This window comes from Maniola jurtina, chromosome Z (genome assembly GCF_905333055.1).
Source record: "Maniola jurtina chromosome Z, ilManJurt1.1, whole genome shotgun sequence".
NCBI classification, from domain to species: Eukaryota; Metazoa; Arthropoda; class Insecta; order Lepidoptera; family Nymphalidae; genus Maniola; species Maniola jurtina.
In genome coordinates this window covers 8,997,803-9,015,034 of record NC_060058.1, presented here as the reverse complement: position 1 = coordinate 9,015,034, position 17,232 = coordinate 8,997,803, and the positions used below count along the sequence as shown (strand labels likewise).

General features: G+C 35.5%; 2 protein-coding genes and 1 long non-coding RNA gene across 5 annotated transcripts in view; 1 reads left to right on the top strand and 2 right to left on the bottom strand.

Moving 5' to 3' along the window:
* Positions 1–116: 116 nt before the first annotated feature.
* LOC123880211 overlaps positions 117–17,232 on the bottom strand; it is a 140,015-nt gene continuing 122,899 nt past the window's right edge. Inside the window, exon 3 of the long non-coding RNA XR_006799185.1 lies at positions 117–179. This is a non-coding gene — a long non-coding RNA (uncharacterized LOC123880211). The remainder of the gene's footprint in view (positions 180–17,232) is intronic.
* Positions 178–2,599, top strand: LOC123880200. The gene is made up of 2 exons (XM_045928190.1): positions 178–371; positions 498–2,599. Exon 2 carries the CDS (start codon positions 520–522, stop codon positions 1,018–1,020), a length of 501 nt encoding a protein of 166 aa, XP_045784146.1. The 5' UTR covers positions 178–371; positions 498–519; the 3' UTR covers positions 1,021–2,599.
* On the bottom strand, positions 5,584–14,363 carry LOC123880162 (serine/threonine-protein kinase prp4). 3 transcript variants are annotated; one of them, XM_045928125.1, is made up of 10 exons: positions 14,270–14,363; positions 12,999–13,038; positions 11,399–12,566; positions 10,909–11,049; positions 10,494–10,772; positions 10,086–10,174; positions 9,204–9,350; positions 8,438–8,706; positions 7,349–7,725; positions 5,584–6,805 (listed from the first exon to the last, which is right to left on the bottom strand). In XM_045928125.1, exons 2-10 carry the CDS (start codon positions 13,007–13,009, stop codon positions 6,599–6,601), a joined length of 2,688 nt encoding a protein of 895 aa, XP_045784081.1. In that variant the 5' UTR covers positions 13,010–13,038; positions 14,270–14,363; the 3' UTR covers positions 5,584–6,598. The 3 variants fall into 3 exon arrangements, with proteins under 3 accessions (XP_045784081.1, XP_045784082.1, XP_045784083.1); XM_045928126.1 differs by having other exon boundaries at positions 12,999–13,040; positions 14,253–14,330; XM_045928127.1 differs by lacking the exon at positions 14,270–14,363 and adding an exon at positions 14,109–14,234.

Genomic DNA, 17,232 nt, shown 5'->3' with positions numbered 1-17,232 from the left:
ACTTATTCGATGTGTCATTTTAACATATTCCCTAGAATTGAGGAGATTTTATTTGCCAGCATCCCACAGACATAGTATATAAATAAATAAACATAAATAAATCTATGATCGAAGTGGCAGCCTTTGTTCTACAACTATGCCCCCTGTCAATGTCATCCAAGTGCCAAAAGATTCTTGTCCTATTATTCTTTATTTGTTGTTATAAAGTTCAACGATAAAGTTTATCTGGAGATTGTGAGACAAAATAACGCCAGTTATTAGTTTACATAACTCTAATCTTTTGAATGTTTATATCAAAAAATAACGGTAACTTTGCGTATAATAAATTGATACTTTTTTGTGCTTTTCTAATCTACTAATTACACTCCAAGGTTAGTTTTGTACTTAGGTCCAATTTAAGTATTTTCCTGCAATATAAATAATTGTCCTATTAGTTATATGCTTAAGTTGATCCTTCGCCAAAGTATGCCTTATTTTATACAATTGCACAATTTCAGCGACTTGAACTATTTACTAACAATGACGAGTTTTAAGAGATACAGCTGTGATGACGAGACAGGAGAAGTAATAACCTATCATGTAAATGACGAAACTGGAGAGCGGGCTGTGATTAATAAATTACCTAATATATACATCGTTGACCGACTGTGGAGTACTCACAAATTCTTAAAATTTCCCCGTGGATATACAAGCAAGACTAAAAAATTTCAAGATCTTAAAGAAAAAATAATTACAGGAGCAAACACAACAAGTCCAAGGATGCTACTTTTAATACCCACTCTTATGATTTTCCCTAGTGTTGTCTGTGTGATACTAATGCTGCTGGAAATATTTTTGCATATCAGATGCCATAAGAAGAACAAAAATTTGAAAGATACAAACTTATATTACCGAAGCCCATTCCATGTAATTACTAGCACATTCTGTGGTTGGTGTCGTGAATGTGATATGGCATCTAAAATTGGACAAATACAAGACAAAAGGAGGTATAAATACGATTATCTTAGGGGTGCACTTTGAACAAAAAAATGCACATTTTATTCAAATTACATTTAATTCATACATTATGTTATACCATTGTATCAGGGAGAAAATTTATATTAATTAATCGTTTTAATACATTTTATCATTTTGAACAATTTAGTATGATTCAGTTCTTGAAAATTAAATCAATAATAAATACAGTATAATCTCACTAACCCGGCACTGATAAAAATCAGGGGTGCTGGAGTTTCCAGATAGAAATTCCTAATGAATAAAGCATTTCATAAAGGGAATTAATTTGTTTTATAGAAATTCTTAGGTTGAGTCAATCATTGCTGTGTTGTTAGTTAGTTGTATATGTTACCAGAAATGTATGAAATCTAGGAATTTTATACAAATCCTAGGAAATTTATATAATTCCGAAGCTATTTAGGAAATGTATAAAATATTGTTTCAAAAACTATTTAATACATAAATGCCCTAAGAAATGTGTACAATTCCTAGCAATTGTATATAATTCCAATATCGCATTAGAAAATGTATAAATTACAAAAAAAACCTAACCTAACCTAACTGATCAGCATGGAGGTTAGAGAGAAGGAGAACGACCGCTACGCGCTAAAGCATTAGCGCGCCTGTTCCTGAAAATTGGTAGAATTTATAATTCGTTTTTCAGCCACCAGCCGCGCTGTCGTCGGTAAGGAGTATCTGTGAAGTTAGCTGTTTATGAGTACAAGTAGATGAAGTTAGTTGCATAATGTATAAATTTTCTTCGCGGCATCGGTGAGAAAATAATCGTGCTCCGTAATTTTTTAATTTTTGACGAAAAGAAACATTAAAAAATGGTGAAATATTGTATTGTGCGTGGATGTACAAGTGGTTTAGCATCTGATCGGAAAATTAGAGTGAAAAACAATTTACGTCAATCATCATTATTTAAAGTACCAAAGATAATATCTTCATAGTAGCACATTGAATAATAATTTCATTATTTTTTTTCCTTTGAATAATATTATATACACGTATATTAAACGTTGATACATCATTTCAAATTAGCGCACAACAGCCCGCTTTTATTGAGACAACTTAGCGATCGCAGCGCCTCACTTATTTTGTCCGTATTTCGGGGACACTATTTTCTACAGCGATCGTTCTCCTTCTCTCTAACCTCCATGCTGATCAGACAAAACAATGCCCTCTCCCCGCCCCGCTATCCCCGCATACCCATATATTATATATCCCCGCATATCTCAAATATTTACATTTCCGACTGCTATTTAGGCAATTTATAGATTTCCTAGGAAATGTGTCTAATACAATTTATTTTACACATTTCCGTGCGATTTTAAGAATTACATACATTTCTTAGGAATTGTATGCAATGATGGATTACATACATTTCCGGTAACATAATATACATGTTTTATATTATGATTGTTGAGTGTTGTGAGCAGCAACAATGCCTTAGCACATCAAAACTTAGGTGCAGTGAGCATTACCAGTTAGGGCTTGGTGGTGGAATTTTTATTAATGGGATTTTAATAACTGTAACCTTAACTGTATTGCCTACTATAAGTAATATTAGAATATTCAAATAAAGATAATTTAAATAAAATGCTTTTACTTATACTTTCTCTACATCTATAAGTAACTAGGGGATGCTCGCGGCTCGCGTGGATTTCGATTTTTTTAAATCATGTGGGAATTCTTTGATTTTCCGGGATGAAAAGTAGCCTATGTCCTTCCCCAGGATGTATCCCAAGTCTGTACCAAATTTCATTAAAATCGGTTCAGCGGTTGGGCCGTGAAAACGTAGCAGACAGACAGACAGACACACTTTTGCATTTATAATATTAGTATGGATAATGATGTGCCAGTGGTGATGCTTAAGATCATAAACACTACTTTGACGACTTGAGCACTACCATTGTCTGTAATAGGCATTGAAGGAATGACAATGCGAGTTGCAACACTGTCAGGCACTCAATATGATGCATTAGTGTAAACTCCTAATGTACTTACTGGCTATTTATAATAAGAAGTATATTGAAAATCTAGGAATTTTGATATGGTTGTACTGTTTTTGTATTTTCTTTAATACTAAAACTATCAGCCACTGGATTTAAAATCTGGGATTCATAAAATTATTGCACTATGCATATTTTGCATAAATATGTAGGTATATACGTATATGCATTATGTATGTATAATGTATATACTATAAAAATGATTATTTTGTATCCTTTGCCAATAAGAAAAGTTCAATTTTACAGATTCATATTAACCTTATGGAAAATCATAGGATGAGTCATATCACAGAATATTGCAGGAAAACCATGTCAATATTATGTTACATGACTGATGACGTAATCCTTACTTCCACATTCATCCAATTTCCACATCCATACTAATACATGTTATAAATGCGAGAATGTGTTTACTTGTGTTACTATACAAAGAAAGTTAGGCGCAGAGGTAGCTTGCTTTCTGGAGACTTAAATCAGACATTTTCAGATGAAAGAGTTCCCACGAGATTAAAAGCATACAAAATCCACGTCGCCGAAGTCGCAGGTATCAGCCAGTCCCATACTTTGTTCTTCCCTATACTACAATGTACCTGTACTACAGCTCCACTGTCGCACGTACACAGTGCGACTTGGTCACCATCATGATCAATCCATCGAAGGCTCATTACTGAGCACGGATCTCCTAAGAATGAGAAGGGTTTGGCCAAAGTCTACCACGTTGCCGCTGGTCAAGTACGGATTGGCAGATTATACAGTCCTTTGAAAACATTATGGAAAATCTCAGCTATGCAGGTTACCCCCCGTTGTTTTCCTTCACCGTTCAAGATAGTGATCGAGGTACTGCTTAAAACGCACATATACATACAACTCCAAAAAGTTGCAATTACAATTGCCCGGGATCGAATCTCTAGGTCTGATAAAACATCTGACGCTAGAGGTCAACGAACGCTGCGTAAATAGGTCACTCTGAGTCAATGCCGCGTCGAAGGTGGGGCAGTGACTCTAACTTTGCACGCTATGCATCACTGGTTTGAAAAATACTACACCTACAAAATAAGCAATTTATTTATTAAGGTTATTGGCATTGGATTGTGTTGAAGCAGTATAATAACAAAGCTAAGTTTTTGTCAGTGTTCTGGTTACACCCTGTATAGACCTATAGAGATTGCTATATGAGTCAGGTATCAGGGTCTTTCGTTCTCGAAATGTCATTTTCCATTTTTGTCGTGACATCGATGCAAAGATCGACACATCATAGTTAAGAATTCACTGTTATCAAATAAAACAAATACAAGTACGAAACGTGTTACTTTATTATGTAATTTCATAAAAAACATACTTATTAAAATATGAAGGAGACAAGGTCAAAATTTAAAGTCTTCTTCTTCCAGCCCTTATCCCATGCTACGTGGGGTCGGCACAACATGTCTTCCTCTTCCACTCTCTTCTGTCATCCATCAACTTATCATCTACCCCTTTTATACGCATATCCTCTTTCACGCAATCCATCCACCTTTTCTTTGGTCATCCTCTTTTCTTTTTTCCATCCACATGCATATTTAACATTCTTCTAGTGGTATGACTCTCTTCCCTTCGCATTACATGCCCATACCATGCCAGCCTATTACTCCTCATTTTTTCTACCACTGGTGCTACTTTTAAACTTCTCCTTATGTATTCATTCCTTATCATATTCATTCTTGTCACCCCACACATCCATCTCAACATTCGCATTTCGGTCGCATGTACTCTTCTTTCATCCTTCCCTTTTACCGCCCAACATTCTGAACCATACAATGTGACAGGTCTAACGACAGTTTTATAGATTTTGCCCTTAAGTTTAAGGGGCATTTTCGGGTCGCATATAACACCTGAGACCTGTCGCCATTTCATCCATCCCGCATCCATTCTATTGTTCACGTCTCGATCAATGCTACCGTCACTTTGGAAGAGCGAACCGAGGTACCGGAAATTGGAGCAGACATGTAGAGTTACGCCATCCAAAGAGATATCAGAGGAACTGGAGGGGCCACCGAAGTCACAGAACAGATGTTCTGTCTTCGTTCGGCTGATCCTCAGGCCAACACTCTTCAATTTCTCTTGCCATCTACGCAGTCTGCTCTGGACGTCGGCCCCATCTTCTCCGACAAGCACAATGTCGTCGGCAAACAGCATGCACCAGGGCGCTTGTTCCTGTTCATTTTTAGGGTTCCGTAGCCGAATGGCAAAAAACGGAACCCTTATAGATTCGTCATGTCTGTCTGTCTGTCTGTCCGTCCGTATATCACAGCTACTTTTCTGCGAAACTATAAAAACTATACTGTTGAAACTTGGTAAGTAGATGTATTCTGTGAACCGCATTAAGATTTTTACACAAAAATAAAAGATAAAAAAACAATAAATTTTGGGGGTCTCCATACTCAGAACTGAAACTCAAAATATTTTTTTTCATCAAACCCATACGTGTGGGGTATCTATGAATAGGTCTTCAAAAATGATATTGAGGTTTCTAATATCATTTTTTTCTAAACTGAATAGTTAGCGCGAGAGACACTTCCAAAGTGGTAAAATGTGTGTGTGTGTGTCCCCGTAACTTCTAAAATAAGAGAATGATAAAACTAAAAAAAATTATATGATGTACATAACTATGTAAACTTTTAACGAAAATTGGAGATCTAGTAAGTAGTTTTTTTTTAATACGTCATAAGAAATTAAAATGTGTTTGAATTTTCAAAATAAGATAACTATACCAAGTGGGGTATCATATGAAAGGGCTTTACCTATATATTCTAAAACAGATTTTTATTAATTTTTATGCATGATAGTTTTTGATTTATTGTGCAAAATGTCGGAAAAATAACCGAGTACGGAACCCTCGTTGCGCGAGTCTGACTCGCATTTGGCCAGTTTTCCTACCATCACTTCCACTATAGAAAAATTTATATCCAGCCCCAATTTCCCTCGCTTTCGTGGGTACGAAAGCGAGGGAAATTGGGGCTGGGTATAAATTTTTCTAGGTGGAAGGGTTTCCACCTCGTTTCTTGCAAACATGCAACATTTATTCTTCTCCTTTCTAATACATCTGCTAATTCTCTTCCTCTTCCATTCATCGTTCCTACATTCCAACTACTCATTCTCATTCTTACTTCTCGGACTCGCTTCTTACGTCGCACCCGTCCCTGATGCAACAACTTTTTGTTTGGTGGGATGTCGAACCGCCACCATTCGGTTTATCCCTTAGTCGCCTTTTACGACATCCACGGGAAGACATGGAGCGGTCACATTCTTAAGCCGGAACCGCACGGCATAAGGTCAAAATTTAAAATAAGATGCTTAAAAATAATGGTTTTTAAAAATAGATCATGATCATCATGTCCAAAATAATGCCTTGCTTTTGAAAAAATGTTTAAAATCCTTGCTGTAGTACGCATGTATATTGTTTAAATATGTCAACTACTATGTAAAATTTGAGTTGAAATCAATGCATATAAAATAATGTTTCGATTTGAACAAGTTTAAAACACTTAAAGCTATATTACGCATGAATATAGATGGCCGCACCTTAAGTGACACGTGTATAACAGAAATCAAATTTTTTCCTGTATAAAAGGATGAGCGAGACAATGGTTGACGGAGGCTCGTTTCGAGGGGTCCAACATTAGCATTCTTTCGAGCAGGTCTTTAAGTTGAGTGATCTTCTTAGCCTCAGGCGCCGGCAAGCGATGATGGGATGGTGCTAGCTCCGATTGTAGATCGCGCGTAGGTTTTATACTTGACATTATTACTATTTTTTCCTGCAACAATCAAATAATTTCTTATTACCTTATCCAAATGCTAACAGCTTCACTCTTCCCCGAATCAAACAATCTAATAGAATTGAGACATTGTTCGTTCTTTATAGTCGTATTCCTCAGTGCTGAGGGTCATGACTCTTTTTCATTAATCACATAATGGCAGGAGTTCTTTTGGGATACTAATGCAGTGGGTTCCCAGATCCTTCCACATACAACTCACTAAAATAACGAGATTTCGATTCTTAGGTTTTACGGTTATTATCAGATGTTAGTGATAATAACGTCAGAGGCACGGAGGAAACGAAAACGCCAAATTTGGAGAAGCTTTGCTCTCCAAATTTGGAGAACTTCATAGCTGATTACACATTATGGCTCTAGAACATATGGGCCCAATGCGTGCCAGCCAACATGTAACGCTGTTTTCAAAAACCAACATAGTGACTTTTAGCCCATCCATTAAATTATTCTTTTGTAAAAATATTTCTATTAGTGGAGGATAACAAAATAAAGGGCTTACACAAGCTAGTTTTTTTTTGTACTTACCCTTTCCGTGATTTTGTCCAGTTCATGGTACAAGAAATTGCAATTACTATCAAAGTGTTGTTCTTTGAAATGTCCCTTTTTGACAATCTTATTCGGTAGTTTTCCTTTCAAGTCCATAAAATATTTCAACATTTCGTTATTGGATTTCCCGCTGAACATAATTTTTCCCGTCGACAGCTCGTACACAGTGCATGCCGTGGACCACATATCGATGCCATGGTCGTACGGCACGCCGAGGATAATCTCTGGAGCTCTATAAAATCTTGATACAAGGTATGGTGTTATTTCATTATCAGACACATGCGATGCAGCCCCGAAGTCACACAATTTCAAAATCAATTTACTGTCATTCACTAGAATATTGTCCGGTTTTATATCTGAAAATAAAGTTTTAATATAAGAACCAAGAACTCCATCCAATAAATAGCAAAAGAGCATGTAATATAACTGTCTTTGTACAGTTCAACATACTGAAAGTTAGTTAACTTTCAGTACGTTTTTACGTTTTACAGAATATTGTTAATATAATTAATATTCAACTAGTGATTTTAAGTTACTATAACTATAGTAATTTAATAGTAATATTCTGTAAAACGTATATGAAAATCAGCAGTCAGACTTTAGGAAAAGTGAATAAATTTTTTAAATAGATACTTTCAGTAGCTGATACCATAAATTGGCCCACGGTACAAGCTAGCAGATCTGCGTAAGTAATAGTACACACTTAAACTACTCTATCCCACACATTTTGTTTCTCAGAAAATAAGGTTTGGCGGCAGTGCGGTATTGCTCTAGTGGGAAGGCGATTTAGAACCATGCAGTGTTAGACCTTCATTTGATGATTCGAAAATACTTGCTTAAAGTTTTATTTAAATAAAAACTTTTCTATTATATTCTAGAGTTGGATAGAGCTAAGATGGCTGTCTCCTATTCGGGAAATCAGAGATTCGGTCCCAGGAACTTTTTAGGAGTTGTGTGTGTTTGCAATTAAGTGTCAGTTGCTTTAACAGAAAAGGAAAGATCTTGTGACTCCCGTTCCACAATGACAAAGCTTGAAACCGATGAACTACTAATAGACATAATCGTTACCTGCATGCAGGATGCCAGTCTTCTTTAACAATTTCAATGCCAAAAGCATTTGTTGTGTGTAGCTCCTCACAGCTTTTATGTGAATTCCGCTGTTTTTTCCATACTTTTTGAGTACTTCCCTTAAGTTCATAGAAAGAGGTTCCATGACCATACAAAGATGGCGCTTGTGAAAGAAATGACGAAAAAGACGTAGACAATGGAATTTGTCATCGGGATCAGAGTCATTCAAACGCTTGAGAATTTCCAACTCTCTCAACCCAGTTTTATGCCTAAAATACAAAATCATTATGTTACAGAATATACGGGAAATTATAAATTAATATCTATCTATTAAATATTTATTGATGGATGAAGAAACCCTATATTCTGATTTGAAACCAAACACATATCAAACCCATACAAATATTTAAAAAATGTAAACTGAAAATTGACAGTGTATAAATTAATTATTACCTATTATCAAACCAGGTAAAAAAGAGTGAATATAAAATAAAATAAAAGCGGTCAACTGCGACTCGGACTTGCACAGAAAGCGTTCCGTACCATTGTACAAGAAATAACCCTTTTTAATTTTATTATGTTTTCTTGACGTCCATTTGGAAATTTTCATTATTGGTTGTTATAGCGGCAATATAATTCTCGCTGACGGACAGACGGACGGACAGGCAGCGGAGGCTTACTAATAGGCACTCGTTGGTACCCATTGGGAACGGAACCCTTAAAATAAAAGATCCCTCAGCTCAAGTCTCTCGTTTGAAGAACTCACATGATTTCGTTGTTCCTAATGATTTTGACAGCGACGTCAGTGTTGCCGCGAGCTTGATCCCGAGCTCGGATCACGTTCGAAAATACGCCTTGGCCTGTGTAGCCGTACACAGTGTATCTGTTGTCCAGAGTTTCACCTATCCGTACCCTGGAAATACACAAGTTTATTTCCATGGATAATATTTTGAAGGAGCGTTCGTTGCGGCTAGATGTTTGATTTTTTTTTATTGTCTTAACAAAAGAGTGTTTACAAACTTTAGTGTGAGGCCCTGCCTCCTGATGAAGTCAAACTGTGTTTCAGGAGTCAGTGTCTTCCCATAATATAATGTATCAGCATAATGCACTTAAATTATTTAAAAAAAAATATGTAAGAACTTAATATTTAAAGATATTTATTGTTAGTATACTAAGAGCTAGGTGTAGTAATATGTGTGCGTGTGTGTGTGGATTGAAAAAGTAGTGTATGTTTTCGCTACAGCTGCCCAAGTTGTGTTGTCGTACAACAATAATACATTTACATTCACTCTGATTCGAATTCTGCTCGAGATTCGTGCATGATCTCTGCACGAAAATATGGCCCTTACACTCACTTTTTGATTTTTCTGGATAGAAAGTAGCCTATACCTATTCCCAGGATGCAAGCTACTTCTATACCAAGTAGATGATGACCGCTATTGGTCCACGTGGATTTAATTTTTTTTAATCCCATAGGAACCCTTTCATTTTCCGAGACAATAAGTAGCAATGTCCTTCCCAGGAATTAAAACTTCTCTGAACCAAATTTCAACAAAAACTGAAATAGGCAGTGCAAAGCTAGTAGACACTTTCGCATTTATAATATTTTATACTATGGATAAAGATATATTATCTGTTTATCACATACCTATAATAACCTTCGGCGTCGTCCCAGTTATCGGTTAGCGACGGATTCTCCAGAGCATTTTTACTTCTGTGTTTTCCTGCAGTTGGAGTCTGCAATAAAAAAAATTAAACATAAAAAATATAAAAGCATTGGAATTGATAAGACACAAAATTAGCCAGAGTTATGTCGAAAGCTGAAGCGTTTGCAATGTACCACTCGAGGTGATCTTGTTACAACACAGCGGAAACAGACTGATTTGTAGCAGTGTTTGTTTGCTCAAGTATGCTCCTTTTCACTCAAAATGACGCGATGATGCGACCTACACTAATTTGTATTGTAACACTCAGAAGTCTCAGAACTCAAGCTAGCAGTCAGACACACCAACACAGTCACATTTATAAAACTATTAATATAGATTGAAAAACTTACATCAACACTGTCAAAATTGTCCTGATCCGCAAACATATCCCACTCACTGCCTCTAAGTGATTTTTCCAATTTGACGCTAGTTTTGGATTCATTCTCGATGTTTCTTATCAATGCACTGCTTGTTTCGGTCTTCGGTTCAATAACGTCTTTTTTACACTGTACAATAGTTGTAGGTTCCTTAGACCCCTTAGTCTCGGGAGTGGCTACCTCCGCTTTCTTTGTGTCAGACGTTGCCTGATTCTTCTCTGTTGCAGAACTACTGTTGTTACAACCCAGTCTCTGAAAATTTTTGATTATTTTAAAATAAAAACTTCTACGAGTGGTATACTAGATATGTTACGAACATTACAACATCCAAGCTGACGTTTGATGCTGTTGCTCGGGTAGCGACATGACCGCAGAGGGTTGCACAAACCTTTAAGAGCTGTTCTCGTTGTTTCCTTCTTCTTTCAATGATTTGTTCTTCAGTTTCTTCTTCATCGTCTGTGTTAATAGATATGTCTAATTCTTCATCACTGGAGCTGGGTACTATTTGAGCTACTTCGTTTGTAGTGGTCTGAAACGAACACATGACATCCTAAAAGTTCTATAATTAGAATATAAATAATATGTAATTAATAATGAAAAGCTTCCGAAAATAACTGTTTTATAGATATAAATTTTACAAGCCCAAGGCTTAGGGCTCAACAGACTGAACACACACAATAGCTTTTGCAATAAAAAAATATGCTGCGGATGTAATTTGCAGCTGACATTTGAATTGAATATTGAATATTGTGTGAATCTTTTAATCACATCTCGAGCTACAGGCTATACAACGATACGATATGGGACCTCAGGACTAACACGCCAGCAGCAACACGGCCGCGGTGGGGAGGTTGATATATATTACACTTTATACTTACTATATGTCTGTCTTTATGTTCTGATCTAAAATCCTTTTCTCGGTCTCTCGAACGAGGTCTATATCTATCTCTGCTTCGTTCACGTGACCTACGATCACGATCAGAGTATCGTCTGTCGCGACGCGCAACCAGCGATCTATCCCTGGATCGTCGACTATGTATAGTATCCCTATCACGACGTTTCAGTTCAGAAGAGCGTTGGTCTCTATCGCGGTCTTTATCTCTGTCTCGCTCACGCTCTCGTTTTCTTTCGCGATCCCTATCGCGTTCTTTTTCTCGCTCTCTCTCTCTGTCACGCTCTTTTTCTCTCTCCCTTTCCTTCTCTCGATCTCTTTCTTTTTCTCGCTCACGCTCTCTCTCTTTCTCTGCTTCAGCCTTTCGACGCTCTCGCTCTTTGCGTTCACGATACTCTTTCTCTTCTAATCTCTTTTCCATTTCTTTTCTACTTTCTCTATTAATGATTTCCCTCAAATCTTCTTGCCGTCTAGATGATCGCTCTTTGCTATACTTGCGTTTGTTTCTTTTCATTTCAGAATCAAGAACTTTTTTATCCTTCTTATATGTGGGGGTTTTAGTTTTTTCATCATTGATGCAGATAACATCAGTACTTTTCTTTCTTTTTGTTTGTTCGTCATCACTTTTGTCTGAGTAGTAAGCAACTAACCGAGCTTGCAGGAGTTCTTTCTGTTTCATCAATTCTTCAAGATCTAAATCGTCCTCTACCGTTAGTTCGGGACTAGCACAATCTTCCTGATAGTTTTCTGTTTCGGAATTAGATGATATAATTTCTAAAGTTTCATCCATCTTCTGTGTAACATCGTTTCTGCTGCTACTACGTGACGTTGTCATTGCTGGGTTACCATTTTTCGATTTAGGAATTTTTATACTGTCTATTAAGGGAGTATCTAGTGACGATTCTTTTTTCGCTGGCTTGTTACAGCGTCTAGATTTCTTTATTAATTCTTCAACATCAGAAAGTGATGTTTCACTTTCAACCTTCGAATTTTTGTACTTTTCCTTCTTGGACTTCTTTTTTTTCTTAGAGACTTTGTCATCCTGCTCATCAGCCACTCTTTTACGTTTTTTGTGTTTTTTACTCTTTTTCTTTTTTCTACTGTCGTCATCATGGACATCGCCATTTTTTGACTTATCTAAGTCAAGTTTAGTTCTGAAACAACATAAATTGTGAGCAAAATACATTAGGTGTACACTATTTTAAGAGATTATACTCGTAAAGTTTTGTGAGATAAAATTTCTTTCAGAAAACATTTTATTTTATCTTCATAATCAACATGCTGGTCGACCGACAGATGAGTTTAAAAAACTAGGGTTTTAAAAACTAAAATCACACTGTATTACATAAACAAAACAATATTTTTTTTGTCACGCTCATAAGCTGCATTGTTTTTTCGTACAAGTTTCACCAAATATATGCAGCACAAGACACAAGTAAATTTTTTATACCTTGAAACAACTTAGCATTGGTCTTCTCAAATGGTTAGTTGGTAATAGATAAACTTCTAAAACTAACTCATGAATTTGAAAATAAAAAATTAAAATTCATTTCAAGTTTGATTGGTATTCAAAGTTGAATACTTACTCTTTGCCCATGTATGTTCCTTAAAATAGACTGGTGAAATCTGGAAAAAAATATTTTTTAAGCAATTTATTATTACAGAAAAGTACTTATGAAGGGATACTTTATCTATAGTATAAACGAAGCTGATTTGTAGATCTATTTTTTTGAATAGAGTATAGTCATTGTTACATAGTCCAAAGCAAAATGTCAATTTGATAATAGTTGATTTTTTTTATTTTTTACTACACCTGATCCACAGAATGAGGTTAAAGCGCTATCTCTACTTAAGCCCATACAAAAACAGAGAGAACTTTGAAGTCCTATATCTGTCCTTAGAAATCATTTGTTTTACTGGAAAAAATACTTAAATATCAGAAATATAGTCCTACTGACACATAATGTACTAGAATATGGATTTTTAGTCACATCAATAGGTAAAATAAAAACTGTTGTTAATTTTTACGAATTATATTGCTAGTTTAACACGATTTTTTGTATTGAATAAAGCATAAATTCACTAAAAAATTTATGTAAAAATAAATTTATGTTCTTTAACGAATCTATTTATATAGTTTTGGAAATGATCCATTTATTTGATCAAACATAAAAAAATATTAACATCACTCTAAATTGCAATAAATAGCCACGCAATGCACAAAATAGTTTTTGTAAATATAATATATTAAATGTCAACATAAAAGCTTGGTTTATTTTAAACATGTATGTGTGTGTATATGTGAAAGTTTTTTTCTATGATTGTAAATATGGAGCTTGAAATCTTACATTTTTTGGTTTTAGAGTAAGCGGGTCTTAAACTAAAAAATATATAATAAAATTTAGTTAGTGACCAGAAGTTAGAACAAGCTACATTAACAAAAATGGAGTTATAAGGTTTTTGTATAAGTTTAATAGGCGTTTTTTCAGGCAAGATTTACTAGTCTAGACTCTAGGATAGGGTTACATGTTACATGACTTGTATTATTTGACTGCTTACAAGTGTATGTGTTAATTTCTAAAATTCCTAATATTGGTACAGTTTAACATATTTTAATAATCTAATACGATGAAAAAATTTTTAACAACTTTATGTCTGTGTTGTGTATGAAATATAAAGCCTATCATGATAAAAACCTTGTTGTAAACACAAGTTGCGACCTAGCTATATATCGTGGCGATGTTATACCACAAAATATTAATGGTAGTTAGAGTTTCACGTCGATGTACACTCATTTTAGACCATTTAATTAATATCTAATAATACATAGAGAAAGAAATATAATAATTGACATTACCAATCAAACTTGGTCAAACTTAAACCTCCATTTTAAGCAAAGAGTGTACATGTAATCACTGGATAGCTAGTACGACAAGCATCAAATCAATGACGGCAAGATTCTCTTGACAGTTGAATGACATTGACAGGGGGGCGTAGTTGTAGAACTGTTGATGCTGTCAATAAATAAAATCTTTTCAATTTTAGGGAATAATATGTTGAAAATCGAGTAAGTTTTATTTAATTTTAACTGAAAGAGAAATTGGGAAAGCCGTCCCTTTTTTCACAGCGAGAAAGAATAATAAAAACTATTGATAGGCCATGAACTTGCAACCTATCATGTTTATCTGCTCAAATACTATACTCCTAGTACTGAATGTAGCTGTAAGATGCAGACACATTTCTGCTGTATTTATTATCAGGATCTATCGTGAAGTTATGTAGTTATTTGAAATGGCTCAAATATTTAAAAAAAATAGTGAAATTCAGATTTTTTATTCAGCAACACCACTTACAAGGGGGCGGCTTGACATTTAACAAGACGGCGGCGTTAGTTCCGATTTTGGTCACGCGCCAAAAGATGCTCGTCGCATACTTATTTTTTTAACTGGTTTTACGGCTCTGGATTTTAGCTTTTTTGAGCCTACACCCCCTACACCACTGACATCTAGAGCAGTACAGCACCAGAGACATGAATCATACTTTTTTTTTTTTTTTTCTTTAATCTGGCTTTACTCTGATTAGCCAATGTCAAGTTTGTGATATTTTCAAGTTATTGAATTTATACAAGTATGGACTCCGTCTGCGCCGGCGCCCGCCGACATACGCGCGGCGCCCCTTTAGAGCGCTTCCCAGTCAGTTCCACCACCAAGAAACATCAACTAACACAAAAACCACTCTTAACAAAAAAAACACTCCAAACAAGCACAGCACGCGCGCCAGCAAACGCCATCGCAGACGAAGTCCTGAATCATACTTAGACTTATGCTTTCTTATGATCGTGCTCTGCACATCGCCATAGCACCACGCAGCACGATCATCGATGTTTATGGAATATGGATGGGCCCTTCGAAGATAAAAAACGCGCTCAAAAAGTCAAGAGAAATTGCAAAGTCTCTTGACTTGTCAATGACGATGACGTAAGATTCAAGCGTATTTTTGCGGACGGAATTGTATGGGAAAGGCTAATCCATATACATCATCGATGATATACATCGATGAGCACGATATCACATCCAAACCTTTTATATTTTTAATTATAAAGGTGTGTATTGTCGTGTTTATAATTTAATTATAAAATTATTTTATTAAATAAGACACTATCAGTTTTACATGTCTTTTTATTATATATCTTTTTTTACTGTCATTACATGACGAAGGAATATAAACATAAAAAAGAGGTTTGTTATTAAAAAGATCCTAATACAACATCTCCCTTTTTTACTCAGGATACCGAACCGGAGGTCGAATCACACGACCATATGAAGTTGTATATTAAGATGGTTGTGGGGTCACTACAGATTCCAGATTTTCATTTTCATCTGGAATATAGAATGGTACAAAGTTCAAAGGCTTTATATATATCCTATTTCTTACAAACATTCTCCCATTTTGACTTAATATCTTGTACGTTCTATCATAAATTTTTCCCTTAATAATTAATCCCTTTTTTCCAAACTCCCTGTTTTAAAAAATACACGCTCTCCGAGCTCCAAATTTCTTAAATTAACTTTATTCTTGTTATAATAAAATCTGTCCTTTCTTGTCTATGAACTAAATTTCGCCGTAAACTATCAACCTTAGGATTAAATGCCTTCTTAGTCATAGGAATAATACCTCTTAATTTTCTATTAAATAAATTTTCCGCTGGAGATGCAATTGTATTTGAAATAGGGGTATTACGAAATTCTAATATTGCTAAATATGGATCTCTTTCCTCATACAAAGCTTTCTTAAGAAGTTTCTTTATCGTTTGCACCTCTCGTTCAACCATATACCATTTGTCTGTGACCGTGCGCTCTCCGTCCTCTATCTCGAAAACGGTTCACCGTATAATTTTTTTTTAAACAGAATTTGTAGAGAATTTTGTATTAACACTCTTGTAAGTAGGTACATTTACATTAGTTTTTTTTTTGTAAATTATGTAAGTTAATCACGTCAGTAAAACTCACAGGTGTAATCGCGGCCTTAGATGCATAGCATATTTGTAGTAATAAATAATAATATGGTGTGTATTGAGTACTAATTACTACACGCAAAACACTAAAGCCTGTGCCTAAAATTTTTATTTCATGTGGGCCAGAATTTCTTCCACGAGATCGTACTAACTTTTAAATAATCCAATATGTTGTTTGAATATTTCAAAGGATATTTGATTTGTCATAGGTAGAACTGCAGTAATTTTCCATACGTACGCGACGGTGCTATCTAATGTATCGAGTGCCAGGCGATGATACATGACAATAATTGAACCCTGAACCAATTATATGGAGACAAAATAAAACATGCAAAATATACATTAAATATTTATTGTAAAACTTTTGAGCGCAGACCCCCATCAGTTTATATTTGGATAATAAAGCGTAAGTAAGAATAAAAATAATTTTCTTCTTAGACTAAACCTATGCTGCGTCACATGGACTCGTATACAATGTGAAGAAGAGTGAGCTCCTGATATTTAAGAGCAAGGGAAACACTGTAGTCGATGTCCCACCCGTAACCCTTAACGGAGTTGCACTTAAGAGAGTGACTGAGTTTAAATATTTGGGGCACATTGTGACAGACGATATGTCTGATGTTAGAGACATTGAGAGAGAGCGTAGGGCGTTGGCGGTCCATGCAATACTTTAGCCCGCAGGTTTGCACGGTGTAATAGGGAGGTAAAGCTTACTTTATTTAAAGCGTACTGCCAAACATTTTACACGTGCAGCCTGTGGGTGACGTATACCCATAGGGCCTACAGCGACCTACGTGTGCAGTACA

Excerpts from the sequence above, each read along its gene's own strand:
- LOC123880200 (XM_045928190.1), top strand. The coding sequence starts at position 520 with ATGACGAGTTTTAAGAGATACAGCTGTGATGACGAGACAGGAGAAGTA.
- LOC123880162 (XM_045928125.1), bottom strand. Across the intron at positions 10,175-10,493 it reads ACAATTTTGACAGTGTTGAT|ACTCCAACTGCAGGAAAACA; the intron begins GTAAGTTTTTCA and ends TTTTTATTGCAG. Across the intron at positions 9,351-10,085 it reads GACGCCGAAGGTTATTATAG|GGTACGGATAGGTGAAACTC; the intron begins GTATGTGATAAA and ends GTGTATTTCCAG.